The sequence below is a fragment of the Accipiter gentilis genome, chromosome 25, assembly GCF_929443795.1.
Source record: "Accipiter gentilis chromosome 25, bAccGen1.1, whole genome shotgun sequence".
Taxonomy (NCBI): Eukaryota; Metazoa; Chordata; class Aves; order Accipitriformes; family Accipitridae; genus Astur; species Astur gentilis.
In genome coordinates, this window is record NC_064904.1 from 7,704,800 (window position 1) to 7,722,145 (window position 17,346).

Genomic DNA, 17,346 nt, shown 5'->3' on the forward strand with positions numbered 1-17,346 from the left:
GTTTTTTTCTTGATGCAGTAGCACTAGGTATTTCATTGTCTTGTAGGTGAAGTGGTATCAGTTTATGATGATTAAAAGCCTTATCTGGTGAAGGGGGCTTGATGCCTAGCAGAACAGCCACTAATACACACTTTATATTCTCATCATACTGACTGATATCTAATCTAAGACTGGAATGGCAAACTGACTTCTCTACTCTGTGTAATGTCCTTGCTGTGTGTGAGACAGCATAAAACTCTAGTTCAGTGCTGAATAGTATCTTAGATGTTCTTCACCTAGAAAAGCTATGATGACAAATTATTGCAGAAGTAATAACAAAGAAGTTTGACAGATTTTCAAAATTTATACAAATTTATATGCTTTCTCAGTAGCTTTATAGATTTTCAGAACTTCGCGTTTTCTGTAATCAGATATGCACACTTTTCATAGGTAGTAGTCCTACAGAGGCAACTAGTTGCATGTGTGCTTTACAGCAAGGTCTGTCAAAGAAAGGTCTCCTACTTCTTCTGTAATTCAGTGATAATTTTGAGAATATTTAGGTTAAAACTAGGTTATGTTTTCATGACTTGCTCTGATGTAGTAGAATTTTGTAGCGTGGACTTAGAAGTGGTGCTTGTCCCGAAATTATTTTTATTTACATTGAGAGTTGACATAGTTCTTGTGTGTGTGCCAGGTCTGTGTTGATCTTAATTTGTATTTTATCCTGTTGGAAAAGGAGCTATAAGATGGATGAAGCATCTGAAAGTGTTTCTTTTAATGTCTGTGAAGGGTGTTAGTATGCATTTTTTAAAGAGATTCTTTGTGCTAGGAAGACTACTGTTCTTATTATTAGTGAACGTGATGAAAATGGCTTGCAGAATTAATTCTACAGAAGAAAGAACAGTTTTCTAATGTCTTGCCTCTTTTTTTTTTTTTTTTAAGATTGATATTCTGTTTGCAAGATTAGCACTGCAAACTATTCCTGAGGACTTAGACCTACGAGACGATAGCCTACTTAAAAATTTAGACATTAGATGCATACGAAGTCTTAATGGTATGTATATAGTTTTGCATATAAATTTCTCATCTGATTTTTAACAAGTATCCTAGATTGTTTGATACAGTAGTTTAGTTGTGAACTTGACAGAAGATACAGCAACTCTGTATTTGGAAATGAAGTCATAGCCAGTTTTACATATCTTTTTGGAGAGAAGGGTTGTTTCTTGTTGGCCAGATTTTTATAAATTTTTGTCTTTTATTAGGGTAGTAAATGGTGCTGCCTAGAAATTAACGGGACTTGCAAGACTTTTGTGTGGAGCACTGTCTATTTCTATAAATAAAGATGTGTGCATGTTTTTAACTTGTATGTGTGTTAATATGCATAAACATACACAAAATTGCTTCAGTGATAAATTGGGGATATCAAAATACTGTGAATTTGAGGTCAGGTCTTTAGTAGTTTACCAGCCTGTGTAACCCTTAACTTTTCTGTAATACTGCAGCTTAAAAAAATGGTTATTTATGCATGGGACGGTAGGGGCTTCAGCCTATATGCAACTTGGTGAGGGAGAGGAGCGTGGGAGCTATTGGTGACTTCTGTTATGAGCTGAAAACTTGATAATTTGAGATTACCACAGCAACTTGCACTGTTTTGTAAAATTCACATTTGTGCAGTCTCTAGAACTCATTCTTGCCTCTTACTTGCTTTGAAAGGAACCTCCTAGTCTTAGATAATACTGTTTTCTTGCAACCAGGTCTCTGCAACTATTTAGTAACAACAAACAGCTACTTATTCTTGATTAAAAAAAATAAAAATCAAGCAGTTAATATTGTCATCAGTAATGTTATTATTAAGCCTGAAAATATACCATCAATGTAAACATATGAGTTGTATCGTTAAAAACTATTCTTTTTAGCCTGTTCTCATAAATTCAAGCAAAGGTTTGACCTGTGACCTCCAGGTTCTCTGTAGGTCCATGAAGACTCATGCTTTCTTAAATTTGTCTTCACGTCCTGTGGTTTACTGCATATAATCCCTTAACAGCAGAACTTAAAACTTAGTTTGTTTCTTAAACAGCTTGTACAGTTCATTAATAACAGAAAATCAAGTAGCAGTCCAAAACTGTAACTATATGTGCATGAATTGTCTTCCTGAGTCATTCTGTAAAACAGTAAAAAAAGAAAAAAAAAATCAGATGAAAGTATGTTAAACTTTCTAATTCAAAACAGAAGTGATCAAAATAGGAAATGAGTTTCCAGCATACTGATCTAAAAAGTTCGATAGGTTTTAAGGTGAGGGAGGATAAGCAAGCAAAAAGCTTTGGAGGCAGCAAGCGTAATGGATTCTTTCTTTTGGCAGGTTGCCGGGTAACCGATGAAATTCTGCATCTAGTACCAAACATTGACAACTTCAGGTTAACACTGAGAGCTATCAAACTGTGGGCAAAACGTAAGCAGTTTTATTCCAAAATTTGTGAAATTTTCATTAACTCTTACAGTTACTGATAACTCTCTCCTTTTGTCTCTTTCCTTCTCAATCCACAGGCCACAACATCTATTCCAATATACTAGGTTTCCTTGGCGGTGTTTCCTGGGCTATGCTAGTAGCAAGAACTTGCCAGCTTTATCCAAATGCAATAGCATCAACTCTTGTACATAAATTTTTCTTGGTATTTTCTAAATGGTATGTTTTTTTTGTTGGTTTTTTTGTTGTTTTTTTTAAATTTAGATTACACTAAAATAAAATTGTTTGTAGACACTAAATTTTAGTCCTGTTTTTATGGTACCATTTTCAGCTCTTACCTAGGTTCAGATGGTAGTTAAGCATCGTTCTTGCTGCCAGGAAGTTGTTAGCTTGAGTTTTTCAATAAGTCATCCAACCTATCGTGTTTTTAAAGTATCCAAAACAAAACCACCCCGTTTCTAATTAAAATTTTCTTAAGTATTTGTTGTAACTCAACATTACTCTTCAGATAAAATATTTAGTGCAAATAAAAGCAGACACCCCAAAATTTAGTCTTAATATTTGGATAATGGGAAAAGGATAGCTTAAATGCAGTTCAGGAGAACCAGTGCCAAAATTATGGGGTTTAATCTTGTAGGTGTGGAGAGGTTAGGTGTTTTGGAATTACATATGGTTTCTTACTTCTGAGCTAGTTACTTAGAAAGGTGGTTTCAGTAACTATGATGGGAACAATGGGAACATTCCAATTAAATTTAGAATGAAGGGGACAAAAGTGTACTTTGCAGATTACAAATGAATACTGTTTCTTGAAAGAGCATGTCTGGATACCTATATTCTTCATGAGACATTGACAGATTTTAAGAATCATTGTACCAAGTTGTTGCTTTGTTTCAAGTATAGTGTCTTTCCTTCTTAACATGAAGATAATTTCCACAGTGCCACTGACTTGAATCCATAAGCTTTATAGCCTCTTTGAGGTACCTAGTGTTTAGTAATATCTTGCCACACCAAGCTAGTAGAGGAACATTGGTTGCAAGCTCTGTTTAATGTGTTCCTTATACTGCTGTCCATTTTATATATGCATAGCATAGGACCATTAACGTACAAATACTGAGAGATTAACTGACTTCTGCTCTTTATAGGAAGATAACTTTACTCATGGGAGTAGAGACAACTTGAAGAAAAGAAGTGTTACGTTACTTTTTTTTTTTTCAGTGTCTTATTAAGCATGGTTTCTTTTTGTCTTGATTGGATTTTTTTAATGCATATGCTTTGTAATGATACTATAATGCTGTAATCATGCTAGCTGCTGCTTCTGTAGTTTGTCCATGAAACAGCTAGCTTGAAGATGGACCCAATGTCAATCTTCATAGAGGAATTTCTCTTTGATAGGTATATTTCAAGATGAATTTAGAGGAGTTTACTTTAGTTACCTGAGCCATTGTTTATAAAGCTCCAAGACTACAGAAAACTTATTGTTCTGATGCCCTGGAGAAGCTAATTACAACTGTATTGTAGTTCAGCAATACATCTGATTTAAACAACCCCAGTTAGACCAACTTAGTCTTGAGGAAATGATGCTTTACCTTGAGAGCAGAGTTAAGAAGGATCGCATTCAAAAGTATTGTTTGTTGAACATACATGGTTGTATCCAATAGTCTTATTCAGTGCTACAATCTTTTTGAACAGGGAATGGCCAAATCCAGTGCTATTGAAACAGCCAGAAGAATGCAATCTTAATTTGCCTGTATGGGACCCAAGGGTTAGTGTATTATTTTTTCCCCTATAAGTCACACTGTACAATAAATTCAGTTGCTTAAAGAATCGTAGGTGAACTTCATTATGGGTTTATTAAACTTCATATTTTGGTATTATGTCTTCTTTATAGGTAACCTCTAGTTCTCCTGAGTGTGGAACAAAGTTAGCTTAATTTTCTGAACTGACCGCTTGAAGCACACTTGCTGAACAATGTACTTTTCTACTCCCAACTTTTGCAATAAGTGATCTTAATAAATATTCAGCATAATTAGTTATGCGCTTTAAAGCAATGCATTTCTGAAAAACTGCTTATCTTAAAACAGTTTGCTTTGAACTTAAAACCTGTTACTTTTGCAAGTATATTGAATTCACTTCAGCGCCATAGTCAATAGCTGGATAGGTTCAGTTCCATATAGTTGTAGCAATGTGTATTTTCATCTTGGACCAAAGAAGATCATAATTTCAAGTCTTTCAGTTGTTTTGTATATTATTTATAATAACTGGTCTCCATCTTTGTAGCACTTAATATTGGACATTAATGTCCTTCAGGCAGTCAATAAAACAGCTTGAAGCAGATGCACAGCTCACATTCTGAGGTTTCAGTGGGGTATAGTGTGAATGAGTTCAGTGCTGTTTTATCAATTTTAGAATAGTTGATGTTCAACTAATCCTATTTTGGTGAATAGTGTAAGCACCAGATGTTGAGTGGTATGCCCTTTTGTACTTCAGATCTGTTTTTCTCATTGGCAAAAGTGCACGTTTAAATAATGTGAGACAGTTGAAAAAGTGTTCTTGAGTCTTACTGTTATTCCTGGGATAGGGGATTTGAGGTCTGTGTGATGGGAACTGTCTGTGTTGTAGTAGCTAAACAAAGCGGGGTAAGTTAATGACAGGGTTTTATCTTTAATTTACCATCTACAAGATTGCTACCTTAATGCTATTTTAAACATTTTGTGTGTGTGTTGTGTCCCTTCTTTTTTGTTTCCTTGTCTGCTGTTTAATAAAAGATACGTTAACGCATGTGATGCTTCTGTCAGGTTTCCTAGAGCCTCTCATCTTAAGCTGGCTCTATTCTCAGTAGCTTTACAGAAATAAAGTATGAAATATTTTTCGCAAGGTCTGAAGACAGTCATTTTTCTGAAGGTGCTTGTGTGGTGATAAGGTATCCTTGTTTTGATGTGATCACAAGCTAATTTCTATTAAAGAGAGAAATTGTTCTATTCAGTTGGCATTTCTGGACTTAGAAATGCCTGCAACTTGATCTTGATGTGCTGACAGGTTACAGCCCTCCCACATCACTGTGGTTCAGAATTATGTCCTTTGTGAAAGCATTATCCTTGTTTCCTAAACTTTCTCTGAACTGTTGGTAAATTAACTTGGTCTGCAAACTAAGGTCTTAGAATTTAAGACTCAGTTTTAGTGAAGGGAGAAATCCAAATTTTTTAACTCATGTGTATGCTTGAAGAAAACTGATTGGCTGTTGTTATATATAGGTAAACCCCAGTGATAGGTACCATCTTATGCCTATAATAACACCAGCATACCCACAGCAGAACTCTACCTACAATGTTTCCGTTTCCACACGGATGGTCATGGTTGAGGAATTTAAACAAGGTAAGTATTATCTTATGCTCTCTATATAAATGTTTTCAAACATTTAAAATAGTCCCATTGTGGGTATGCTTTGTGAGGGGGGAGGTGGGAGGATGTTAAATAGCTTCTTGACATGAGACTGTCTTCCAAGGGAGGTAGAACTTGGCCTGTTATGCTTATGTGGCTTGAAGTTCCAAATTCAGTAGGCTTCTGCAGATCTGTCCTTCACTCTTAGAAACTGAGGGTAATTAATTAGAATGCCTTGTGCTCTGAAAATGAGAATTAGTGGTGCAGTATCTTTTTCTTGTTTATTTTAGTGGCTCTAGGTTGTGTCATGCCACATGAAGATTAGTGTAGTAATCCCACTTGATGGCTGTTTCTAGGCCTAATGTAAGACAATATACTTGCTCAGAGATGAGTCTTCCAGATTTATCCTAGTAATCTACTTGGATAATTATAGTAGATAAGAGAAGATGTTATCAAAGCAAGGAGTAGACTTGATGCAGAGAGCAGCTACCAGTAGCTCTCTGAGGTAGAGCTGTAGCTTATTGTCTTGCTGTTTCTTTGCCTTGTACTATGCCTTGCACAAGAGATGACTAAAGCACTGCAAGGAAAAAGATCTCTATCTTCTTTGGACTGAGTACTTACTGTGGCATACACAAAAGATTAAGTTGAGCTGTGTTACAGTGCAAAGCAAAAATACATGAAATCATCAGTCTGATCAATTAACATACACTTCTAAAAGTATTTTATTGAGGTTCTTTTTAATAATGTGATCTGTATAACCAATGACCGCTTAAGGTATGACTGGAATATAAAGCTTGTTGATAAATTCCTTTGAATTTGAAGGGGGGAAATGATTTGTAGTAACCTTTGCTAAGTTAATAACCTGTTTTTACTCTGGGTACTAAACTGTATTTAAAAAAAAAAGTTTAAATGTTTTTTTATAATTTAGGTCTTGCTATCACAGATGAAATTTTGCTGAGTAAGGCAGAGTGGTCCAAACTTTTTGAAGCTCCAAACTTCTTTCAAAAGTACAAGTATGTATTTTATGGCATGGCAGAATATTTTAAGTTTTATCAGTTAAAATATCTAATGATGCTCTGTAGCACAGGATCTTAAATATACATATATTAGACTCCCAAAAAGTGGGGGGTTTTAGGATTTTTTTTTAGGGGGGGGGTGTGAATGCGCTATTGTGCTTTCTCTTAGAAAATCAATGATTTCCTCAGATACTATTTTTTTTCCTGTCTTTAGCATGTATTTCAGAAACCTGTTAGTCCCTGACCAGATATTTATAATGTCACCAGTTAACTATACAATTGGTATGCTACCAACAAAATTGAAGACATATCAGCTGGTTTGACTAACAGAAATGTTCATTAGTGGTGTCAGTAAGCATTCTAAAAATGGGTCTTGCCTCCCAGGAAACAAGATATTAAAAGAACTAATTCTGAAGGTCACTATTTAAGATGAATACGTACATGAAACTGTGTGTTTTCTTCTGTCAATACAGTCAACAGTTCACTCTGATAATAAAAGATACTTTTGCAATTGTGTTGACTAACTGCCAGATGTACTAGTTATTACTAGATTTTTTCATTAAAGCTTAAGGCTTTTGGCTCTTTAATAATCTTTCACACCTAGTTTCTCTAATTTTGTAATGTCTCTAAGGGAAATACTGAAGTTCATACTTCACATATTTAGGGTTTCTAGTAATATGCTTGTGGGGCAGAAGCTTGTTAAATGTATATGGACTTGCTGAAAGTTGTATTTTTATAATAAATATGGATTATTAAAATATGGACTACATCTTCTTTGCCCTCAGTTGAAATTGGAGACCCATTTTTCTTGAATCAAGATCAAATATATTTTACACTTGTTTCTGTGTTGGGTGGTTGGTTGGTTATGTACTAATCTAAAAAAGATTGAAATATACAGTTCCCCCATTAAAAGAGACTGATGACCTTCATAATGTGTCTGTGTTTTGTTTCTATACCTTTTGCATGATAAAAGCTTTAAAACATTTGGATGGCTTTTATGTTGTACCTTGGAGATTAAGTTTGAAAACACTTAAAAGAGCACTGTAAAGTTATATTATTTTTTTGAAGTTAAAAATGGGTGCAGACAAATTTCTGCTCAAGAGGTTGCTAATAAGTTCCCTAGTACGTTTTCTTTCTTTCAAAATCAGGAAAAAATAGGAAACACTAAGTGTCATTTGAAATAATCTCCATTTTAATATAGTTTTTTGTGTGCCTGCTTTAGCCATTTTATCAGTTTTAGCAATAAAAGTTTCTCTTGACAACATTAAATGTCCAGGGTTTGTATGTTTTGCACAAAATGCTTTAAATTTTTTTTTTTTAAACTGTGGAATGGTATTATGGAGCCTGCTTTAATTTAAATTACCCAAGATTTTGTCTGTTTTACCTTAGTTAATTTAAAGCTTTGGTTAGTAATCTTAATAAAACCATTCTATGCAGTCATCAGTATGCAATAAATGTGGCTCTGTTGATCAGATCTCCATCTGAAAGCTAGATGTTTCAGATTTTTTTTTTCCCTTCGCAATATCCTTCTGTTTAAATTGTAGATGTCTTGACTTTTTCATACTGAAATTCAAAGCAGTATGTAGTGCTCTGCCAGATAAGAGAAGATTTGATTCTTTCTCTGAGACATACTTTTAAAAAGATTTATTTTGTTCTCTGAAAGCATAGTTTTAGTAATCTGTATCACTCTCGATAGCAATTAGCTGCTAAACATCTATGTTGATCATAAACACTTTTGACTTGTTAGCTGTGTTTAAAATAAACTTCAGTGATGTGTGACTAAGGAAATCTGGAGGCTACTGCATACCTGCATGGCAGGAGCCCATTAGAAATTGGGAAAATGAGAAAATCCATTTTTATTTATTATTCTTATTTTTAGTGTCAACAATTACTTGGAGTTAGGGAGTTGCATGTGTTATCTGCCCTTCTTGTAGGTTTTAATTTTTCTGATGGTGGGGGAAACAACAACAAAGAACATATACTTGCTGGATATGGTGTTTTACAGGGAAATGACAATAATTTCATATGGATATAACACGAGTATGGAGTGTTAACATGAGAATGAAATTATTAGAGCTTAAAACCACAGAGGGAAGTATGATGATGAGATAACGCTCATTTAATGAGCTCTAGCATATTGTTTCTCTGTTATAAAGACAGATATCCTGCTAAATAAGTAGAATATAAACATACCTTTAAAAAAGGTACTTTGAACGCTTGCCTTGATAGGACTTTATCTAAAGCACTGAAGAATTTAAAGTGTAAATCCTGGACAGCTTAATAAAGAAAAAATTGAAATGAACACGTTCAGGTGTTCTCAGTTTTTTTCAGAAAGTAGTATAACTCTTAAAAAGTTAAACCATAAACTTTGGGGTTTTGTAGGTACAGATGTTAGCGGTGTAAGACAATTACATAGTATCTACATAATGCTGATAGGGAGACAGTGGGAGAGAAACAGCACCAGTTTCTAGAAAAAAAAACCACCCCACCCCACCCCCCCCCAAGACCAAACCCATATACTTCAGAATAATATCCTGCATCTAAAAATCACCATCAAGAGGTAGAAGCTTAACTTCAGATTTTTTTTTTCTTTACCATGAAGTAATGGATGCTTCTGAATTAAACATATTCTTTTGTGATAAAGTTATGAATGAAGAACTGATAACAAATCTTGTCTTTGTAAAATTTAGCAGTGAGACCTTGGACTCTAAAACTAAGTATGTCTTAACTTTTAACAGCTTGTGCTATTTAAGTTTTACTGAAAATGGCAATAGCAGATTTCCAGTGATAAATTCCCTCTCAGCACTGTTTAACAGTTGGGGGGAAGGGGGGAAATTGCATGTTTTCCTTTTCTTTCTTTTTCAGCTAGCACTACCTGAGCAAAAATAGCTAATCATTAGACTTATTTTCATAAATGAGGATTAAGTTTTTTTCTAGGTGCTCACCACCTAGCTGAGGCTTTTAGACATAGCCAATCAAATTTTTTTAAATTGTTCATCAGAAGTTTGTTTCAAAGAGCTGCTTTTAATAAGTAACTGGAAAATGAGTTTCTTCAAATACTTGCAGATTTGAGATTTGTCTTTTTCAGTTCATACATGGTTAAAAACAATAAAAAGCTTAAGTTGTCTTCCCTACTAAATGAAACATTCTGCAAGTGTGTGTGATATGTATGATGTAGGAATCTTATGGATGATCGCTGTATATCTAGTGCTCCTTAGAAGAAAGAGATATTAGAAATTAATAACTTCTCATACAGAATTTGAGTAAAGGACCCTTATTTTTTTTCAAGAAATATAAACAATTGAGTCATGGTATGCTACTAGTAACTAAAATGAAGATTTCAATAAGATAACAGGAAAAACTACTTAATGTTTTTATATGAAGCAGTTAATACTGCCAAAATGCAAAAAATAAGTAGATTAAATTCCCTAGCCACCTAAAGATAAGTACAGAAACATGTAGTTACTGATTTGATCTGTTGATTTGGATCTACTGTTAACAATTTGAAGGCCTATAGCATCAGAGGACTCTTTTTGCACCATAGTTTTTCCACTATCATTGACCTTGTGTTTCTTTCTGAGGTATATGTACTAGTGTCTAATCCCTCATGTTACTACTGTTCTTTAAATCCTGCTCTGAAGGTACCTAAATATACCATATCAGTATAGAGTAGTGCTAAGTTGGATGACTTAAGATGTTAAAATAGACTTCCCAGCTAAACTTCTGAAAAACCTGACTGTAGATGTGTAAGGTTCCCCCGCCTTCCTCATTATGAACTCAAGTTAAAAGTAATCATCTCCCATTCCACTGTCCTAGGGCTTCTTTGTTTAAAATACCATTCTTGCTTTGTATACTGTTTCTTTGAAATTTACTTACAGTGGGTATACACTGATTATCCTGGAATATAATTGAGATCTTAAGAATTACCATCAGAGGAAACATTCCTTGTGAAGTTTCAGATAAGTGTCTTCTGACAATTCTCAAATGCAGATATAAAATTTTTTTAAACCACTTTTGATGGTGTTATTTCTTACTTTGAATGAATGCGTATGTGCTAACCACTCTTCTAACTATTCAGAAATACTGTTGTGACTAAGATAACTGAAATGTATAGATGTTTGTGAACAATTGTTTTTACTTGAAAGGAATCTCTAGTAGTCAGTTAAATCCCTCATTAGGTATTGAAATATCTGTACTGTTTTCCAATTAGTGCTATGTTCCTGGCCTTTTATTAACGTTACTGGTACTAAAGTGTAGTTGCAAATGTCCCTAAAATCCAGACTGTTTCGAGAAGTCCATTAGTCACACGGTTGGGGGACATAGCCCCTTTTTGTACTTAAAAATGCTTCATTTTATTATAGGGTATATACTTAAGCTAATAATCTGTAGCTTGCAATGTAGAACTTACTGCAAAGTTTTAATATTAAGGTTTGAATGTCTAGTTTTAGAAGTATAAATAGAATAGCATATTGTCTTTATCTCCAAAGGCATTATATTGTACTTCTAGCAAGCGCACCGACAGAAAAACAGCGACTAGAATGGTGAGTATAATGCTTGCTATTTAAAAGAAAAACAAATCGCCAACCAACAAAAACAAACAAAAACCTGTCAACCTTGGATGCAAGGGAATACCTAGTGTGTCTAGTATCTTTTTATTGGAAGAAAGTGGAGCTTCAGTGTTTCAAAATTGGATGAAGATGGTACACTTCTGAAAAACAGTAAGAATGAAGAACAAGGGAGTGAAGGCTGTTGCTTCAATTTTGCTTCTTTACAGCACTGTCAGGTTCACTTTACAGATCTTATTTTCTTAAGCCTTATGTACTTTTTTTTAATAAGCAGTGTGAAGAGGTATGTTTTCAATTTTTTGAAATACTGTTTCTCAAAAATGCCTCTTTCCCTTGTTTCTGCTCTCTTTTATTAGGGAAGTTTTAAGATTGTCAGGTATTGGGAATTTCTTCAACTTTAAAATTCATCATCCGAAGCCAAAAGAGTGTTGGAGAAATATGTAGGAGTTTCTTGCTGACTGCCTTTTACTTGATGTGTAACATCTTGCTATTTAATTCCTTTTGTAAAATCAGGCCATAATGAGAGCTTCAGGGCATTCTAAAGCTTCCCTTACAAAAACTAACATAACACATTCACTTGGTTTATTGATCTGAATTAATCTGTCATGTATAGTGCACTAGTTCATTTGTAGTATCAAATATTAGTATAAGGACAATGTTGAGGATTTTATCCTGATATATGATGTTAGATACTTCTATTATTTCATATTAATGAGACCTTGCTAATAAATGACATTTATGCAGGGTGGGCTTGGTGGAATCAAAAATCCGTATTCTAGTTGGAAACCTGGAGAAGAATGAATTCATTACACTGGCTCATGTGAATCCACAGTCATTCCCAGCACCCAAGGAGAATCCTGACAAGTAAGCAAAATGTTTTTTTCATGTAATGGTGAGGAACTAACTTAGCTAAAATACTAATTCATTAATAAATAAACTAGCATTTTAATATAATCTTAAATGGTTTAATTTTTAATGACAGCATCTAAAGGCAAACAGTTTTAAGCTCTTCTCGGGTACTATTTGCAAAAGTAGATAGTCTTTATTCTGTATAAGAAAGTTTCTAAGCCAGAAAATAGCTTTAAAGAAAGAATATATTTTTGCTAATAACTGTATTAATTGTATAATTTCATGCCAATAATCCGTGTTAGCTACTGCTACTTAGCTGGTGAGACAATTTTAATTCTGAGGCAGCACTGTGAATTGGGTAGAACATCAAGCACAGGAGAACTGAAATCTTGAGTAACTAAATACATTTAATGTTATTAAATTTAGCAGTTGGGATGCATATCATTTAAACTTCATAATGGCTGATGGTAGAATTGCTCATGATGTGGAAACAGTGGAGAAAATATCAAGCCCTTGAAATTGGTTAGGATTATATATGTTTTTCAACTTCCCCACCCCATTCTCCCCCACTCAAAGCAGTAATTGCAGGTGTGGGGGCTAAAAACTCTTCTTAAGACTTTATTTTATTTCTAGATAGTATTGTAATTAACTTGTAAGGAATCATATTTTTGTGTGGAGTGCGAGAATGGGGAAGAAATTTTTGTCTTCACTGGGAATCTGTGAAAAGCCTTGTTTACCTTCCACAAAGCCTTTTCTAGACATCAACTGCTTCAAGTGACAGTACGGTGCTACCTTTTTTTTTGAAGTTCTATACATAAATTACATGCGTGTTCCAAGTGAAATTGGGCAAAAGCAGGCATTACCTCTTCAGCACCATTTTAGTTGGTAAATAAAGCTACAACTACTTGCATAATCATAGGCTCTGATTAGCTTTTATTTCAGAGGACTTGATGTGGGCAACGCTTTTGGGAAAAGTCATTTGCCCAATGTAAATAATGTGTGTTCTTTTACCTGCCTGCCTAAATTTGTTCCTTGATTGATTGGAAAACAGTGTTCTTATGAAATAGTCTTACATGGAAAAGACATTTGAATTAAAACATTAAATGTCTTGAGCTGCTATAGAACTGTTGCACTGTATTCTGTAATAGAATACAGTAGTTAATCTTCCATGTATATTATGTGAAGGTGAGCTGTCAAAGGGTGGCTATTCTTACCTGAAAACTGTACCTTATGGTCAGTTACAGCTAAGAAATTTGAGAGTTGAAGACAAGTTTAGATGGCAAAATATAAGTTGCTTAGTCAGGGAATAGATTCTAACTACTTTCAGGGTCAGGTGCTGAAAATCTGTCATCTCCTTTCAAATCTATTTCCTTTACAGTTGCGATGGCTAGTTGTAACTCCTAAAAAAAAGAGAGTCTATATAGAAGCACAGTTGGATGAAGTAATCTACTCATGGTCTTAGTTCATTAAGTTTGCTGGAGATAGATGTGTCAGTGTTTCATGACTTTTTGTATTGTGAATGAAAAGGGAATGTTGTTAGTCAGCTTTGGTTTTTGCCTTTCTGTGGCTAGCTCCTTGTTGCTGGTGGTGCTCCTTGTTGCTAGTGGTGCTAAAATGTACAACTGTTGTCTATTGTAGCAGATAACTTACTAGATTATTCAGTTTTTCTGTCAGTATTATATGAGTGGTTTTTATATAAAATTTTTCAGGGAAGAATACCGTACAATGTGGGTGATTGGGTTGGTGTTTAAGAAGACTGAAAATTCTGAAAATTTAAGTGTTGATCTTACCTACGACATTCAGTCTTTTACAGACACAGGTAAGTTTTGCTTTCTAGATGTTCTGGTATTAATAAACTTGTTGAAGTTATTGTCTTTGTTCATAATGTAGTCTGTTTCAGTAGTAGAATTGTAGCTAGATACAGAGTAGAAGGGTTCAGCTAAGGAGTTGGGGTGTTATTTAATGAAATACAGGTTTAATGAGTTTTAATGCTTCTGGATACTTCAAAACTAATAATTTTCAGTTTATTTTTATTAAAACTGATTAAAATGATGCACATAAATCTTTCAGATATCACTAAAAATGATACACTATGTTGTGATCTTTATTAAACAGACAAATTGGTTGTCATATGCAAACTACCTAGCCTAACCTCATTTTGACAATATGTGTATAGTTCAAATACTTTTATTACTTGATGAAACTGAATTTATCGGTGGATTAAAGCTGAGTATCTAGTAGACTCTAGAACAAAATGCCTTTTATTCCATGGCGTTCCATACTAGCTAGTTGGTTCAGTAACTCTTACTTTCATGTCCAAGACTCAGTGCAAGAAAATTTTTGACTTCTTCCAATGTTTACTTTTGGATTCACAAAAATAATTTAGAACATGCATAAGAAATTTGTAAACAAAGAATTGGTGACAGCTGGAGAGTGTGACTCTCCAGACCCTAAGAATGAGAAAGGAGCAGTACCTTTGACAGACTTATCTAATAAATTTTCAGTATCTTTTTTTGAACAAATGACAGTTAAGGCTCAAGTATTATGTGTTTACAGAGTTAAAGGAATAGGTTCAAGTGCTACCTAATGCAACTATGGTCTCTGGACTTCTAAGACTCAGTAAGACTGGAAGTGAGGAAATTGTACAGCCCTTCCACCCTCCCCCTGGTGTGGGTGTATGAGTGAATATAATATAAATATACTTTTTTTTTTTAATAAAGTAAAGCATGCCAAGGTTTGAAAGTTCTTTATTGTCATACATAGCTGCAGTGGAGGAGTCTGTGTGTGTATATATATATCTGCCTTTTTCAGTCAAATGGATTTTTGTTTTCTTAAAAGAGGTGGAATATTGCTTTTGATTATACATAGTGAAGGTGAAAGTATTATCATGACCCAGACTGGACAGACCAGGGAGTCATGTTTAATTCAAAATTCCCTCAGGCTAAATTAAGGTGAAAGGACACCAAACGGTCAGTTAAAGATTTTATTCATGACAGAAGCAAATGGAACTGGGGAGGCGTGGTAGTAGGTGGCAGGGTTTCTCACAACAGGAGTTGGCATGAGACTACCTCTGTAAACCACGTAACCATATACATCGATTCAGGGAATAAGGAGATCCCTCCCGTCGAGTCACGAGGTTCAGAGCAGACCCCCTTGCTTTCCAGACTCCTCCTCAGAGAAGGGCCCAGGGGTGGCTGGATCTACTCTTAGTCTCGGACTTGGTCAACAGTTTATGTCTTGAAACGGATGAGGTGTAGGGATTGTGGAAAATGAAAGAGAAGAAGACAGAGAGAAGAAGGAAAAGGAAAGAGAGAAAGACAGAGAGAAAGATTTCACTGGTCCTGGGTCCAGCGTTGGTCCAGTCAGCCGAGGGGTCCAGTCCCGGTGGGCTTGCGCACCCGGGGCTTCAGTTTGTGTCCTTTTATGATCCCTGCCCCTCCTTCGGGCGGGCACCTGAACTTCTCAGGCTAATGAGAAGTTTGTGAGCCCTTGGACTTGGGGGTCGTTTGCCGAGTAACTTCTCCTTCCCTGCAGAGGTGGCCATGGTTTGATCTTTGCATCAGAACAGCTTATCAGAACAGGGAGCTGGGCACCTTCCAGCACGCCTTCCCCCTCCCGTTGCTGATGTCTGAGCTGATGGGCTTTTCAGGTTGGTTCCTTGCCGTGCAGGGTTTGTCTTCAAGCAGAACTTGCCCCACCACAATGTTTGAGACGTTAACTCCTTCAGTCTCTCACAATTATGGACACATCATCCTAATTTTTGAGAATTTAGAAAAGGCATAATAGCTTGGCTGCTGCTTTAAAGGAGTGAAGGAATTACAGTTTCTCAGGTCTTTTATTGTTTATAAACAGATTTCAATAGTGCACTTGTCAGATTTTTGGTATAAAAATACTAAAACTTGCGCTTATGATTTTGAATCTGATTTACTTGCACTACATTCAAATCTGAAATTTGTCTAAATATATGCAATTTTAAATGAGGTAGCATTTCATCAAAATCTTTGTAAACTGCGATGCGTAGTTTTCTGTTAAATTTGTAAATACACTTCCAAATGTAACCAACTGGCAAACAATTTCTGTTTGTGTGGTGTGTGTTTCTTTGTCATCTCAAATTAATGTGGGTCTGTCATTTTTAATTCATCTTGAAAACTTCTGTCCTGTCTTTTGGAATAGATCCTAAGATTTTATCAAAACTACCGAAGCATTTTCAAGAATGAAATTAAGGAATAACTTTTTAGTGGGAGCAGGGGGAGGAAGTGAGCCATGAAGAGTGGGCTAGGTTTTACTTGTATGGAAACTTTGGTAAGACCTAATGTCAGGAATATGGAATGCTTTAACCATGTCTGGCTTTCCTGACCATGCCCCTGCCTTAACTGTAACTTGTATAATCTTTACACAGAGACTTTATGAGCTTCTCCAATACCAAGAATTGGTGGTGTAGGCTCTTCAATGTGCAGTATTCATTGAGCTCTTCGTGTGTCTGTCTCAACAGCTTTTTAATTACATGTTCACAGCCCATTCAGTGAGATTCCTTAACATTTGTAGAATAGAAAATTAATAAGGGAGATAACCTCTTAAATTTTTGTATTTTAAGATCTACAGAACAAATTTTTTTTCATACATCTGCCACAGCTCTATTCAACATTGTATAGAAAGTTGGTTTGAAAGAAAAACAAATTTTTCATTTTTACCTGGCTTTACTTGAACCCAAGATGTTGGGTTGCAGTGTAGTTCCTTTACTAGCACTAATCATGTTGACTCACCAGAAATAAATGCCCTGAGGTTAAGAGAAATAGCTCATTATAGTAGACGTAATTAAAAAAAACCCAAACAACAACAAAAAAACACTAAACAAAGCAAACCAACAAAAAAAAAGCCCAAAACACGCAGAAAAAAACCAAACATAAATCACTTTTGTACAAAAAAAGTAGCGGTATCTGAGTTGCCAGAAAGATTTGTAATATATTAGCTGGCACACAAGCATTCAACTCCTGAATTAGAACCCATTTGTTGTAGGAGATGCATAAATAAAAGCTGAATCAACTGTGAAGAAAACAGTTTTATGTAAATCCTGTAATTCTTATGAGGAAATCTT

At 35.0% G+C, this 17,346-nt stretch overlaps 1 protein-coding gene across 8 annotated transcripts in view; it reads left to right on the top strand.

Moving 5' to 3' along the window:
• PAPOLA (poly(A) polymerase alpha) overlaps positions 1–17,346 on the top strand; it is a 50,225-nt gene that overhangs the window by 18,863 nt on the left and 14,016 nt on the right. For 5 of the 8 annotated variants that reach the window (XM_049828786.1, XM_049828784.1, XM_049828785.1 and 2 more), the window contains exons 7-15: positions 922–1,033; positions 2,339–2,428; positions 2,524–2,662; positions 4,133–4,205; positions 5,695–5,815; positions 6,750–6,834; positions 11,325–11,378; positions 12,147–12,266; positions 13,961–14,070. In XM_049828786.1, the coding sequence (XP_049684743.1) occupies positions 922–1,033; positions 2,339–2,428; positions 2,524–2,662; positions 4,133–4,205; positions 5,695–5,815; positions 6,750–6,834; positions 11,325–11,378; positions 12,147–12,266; positions 13,961–14,070 (904 nt within the window). The other 3 variants (XM_049828787.1, XM_049828788.1, XM_049828789.1) reach the window with 3 other exon arrangements.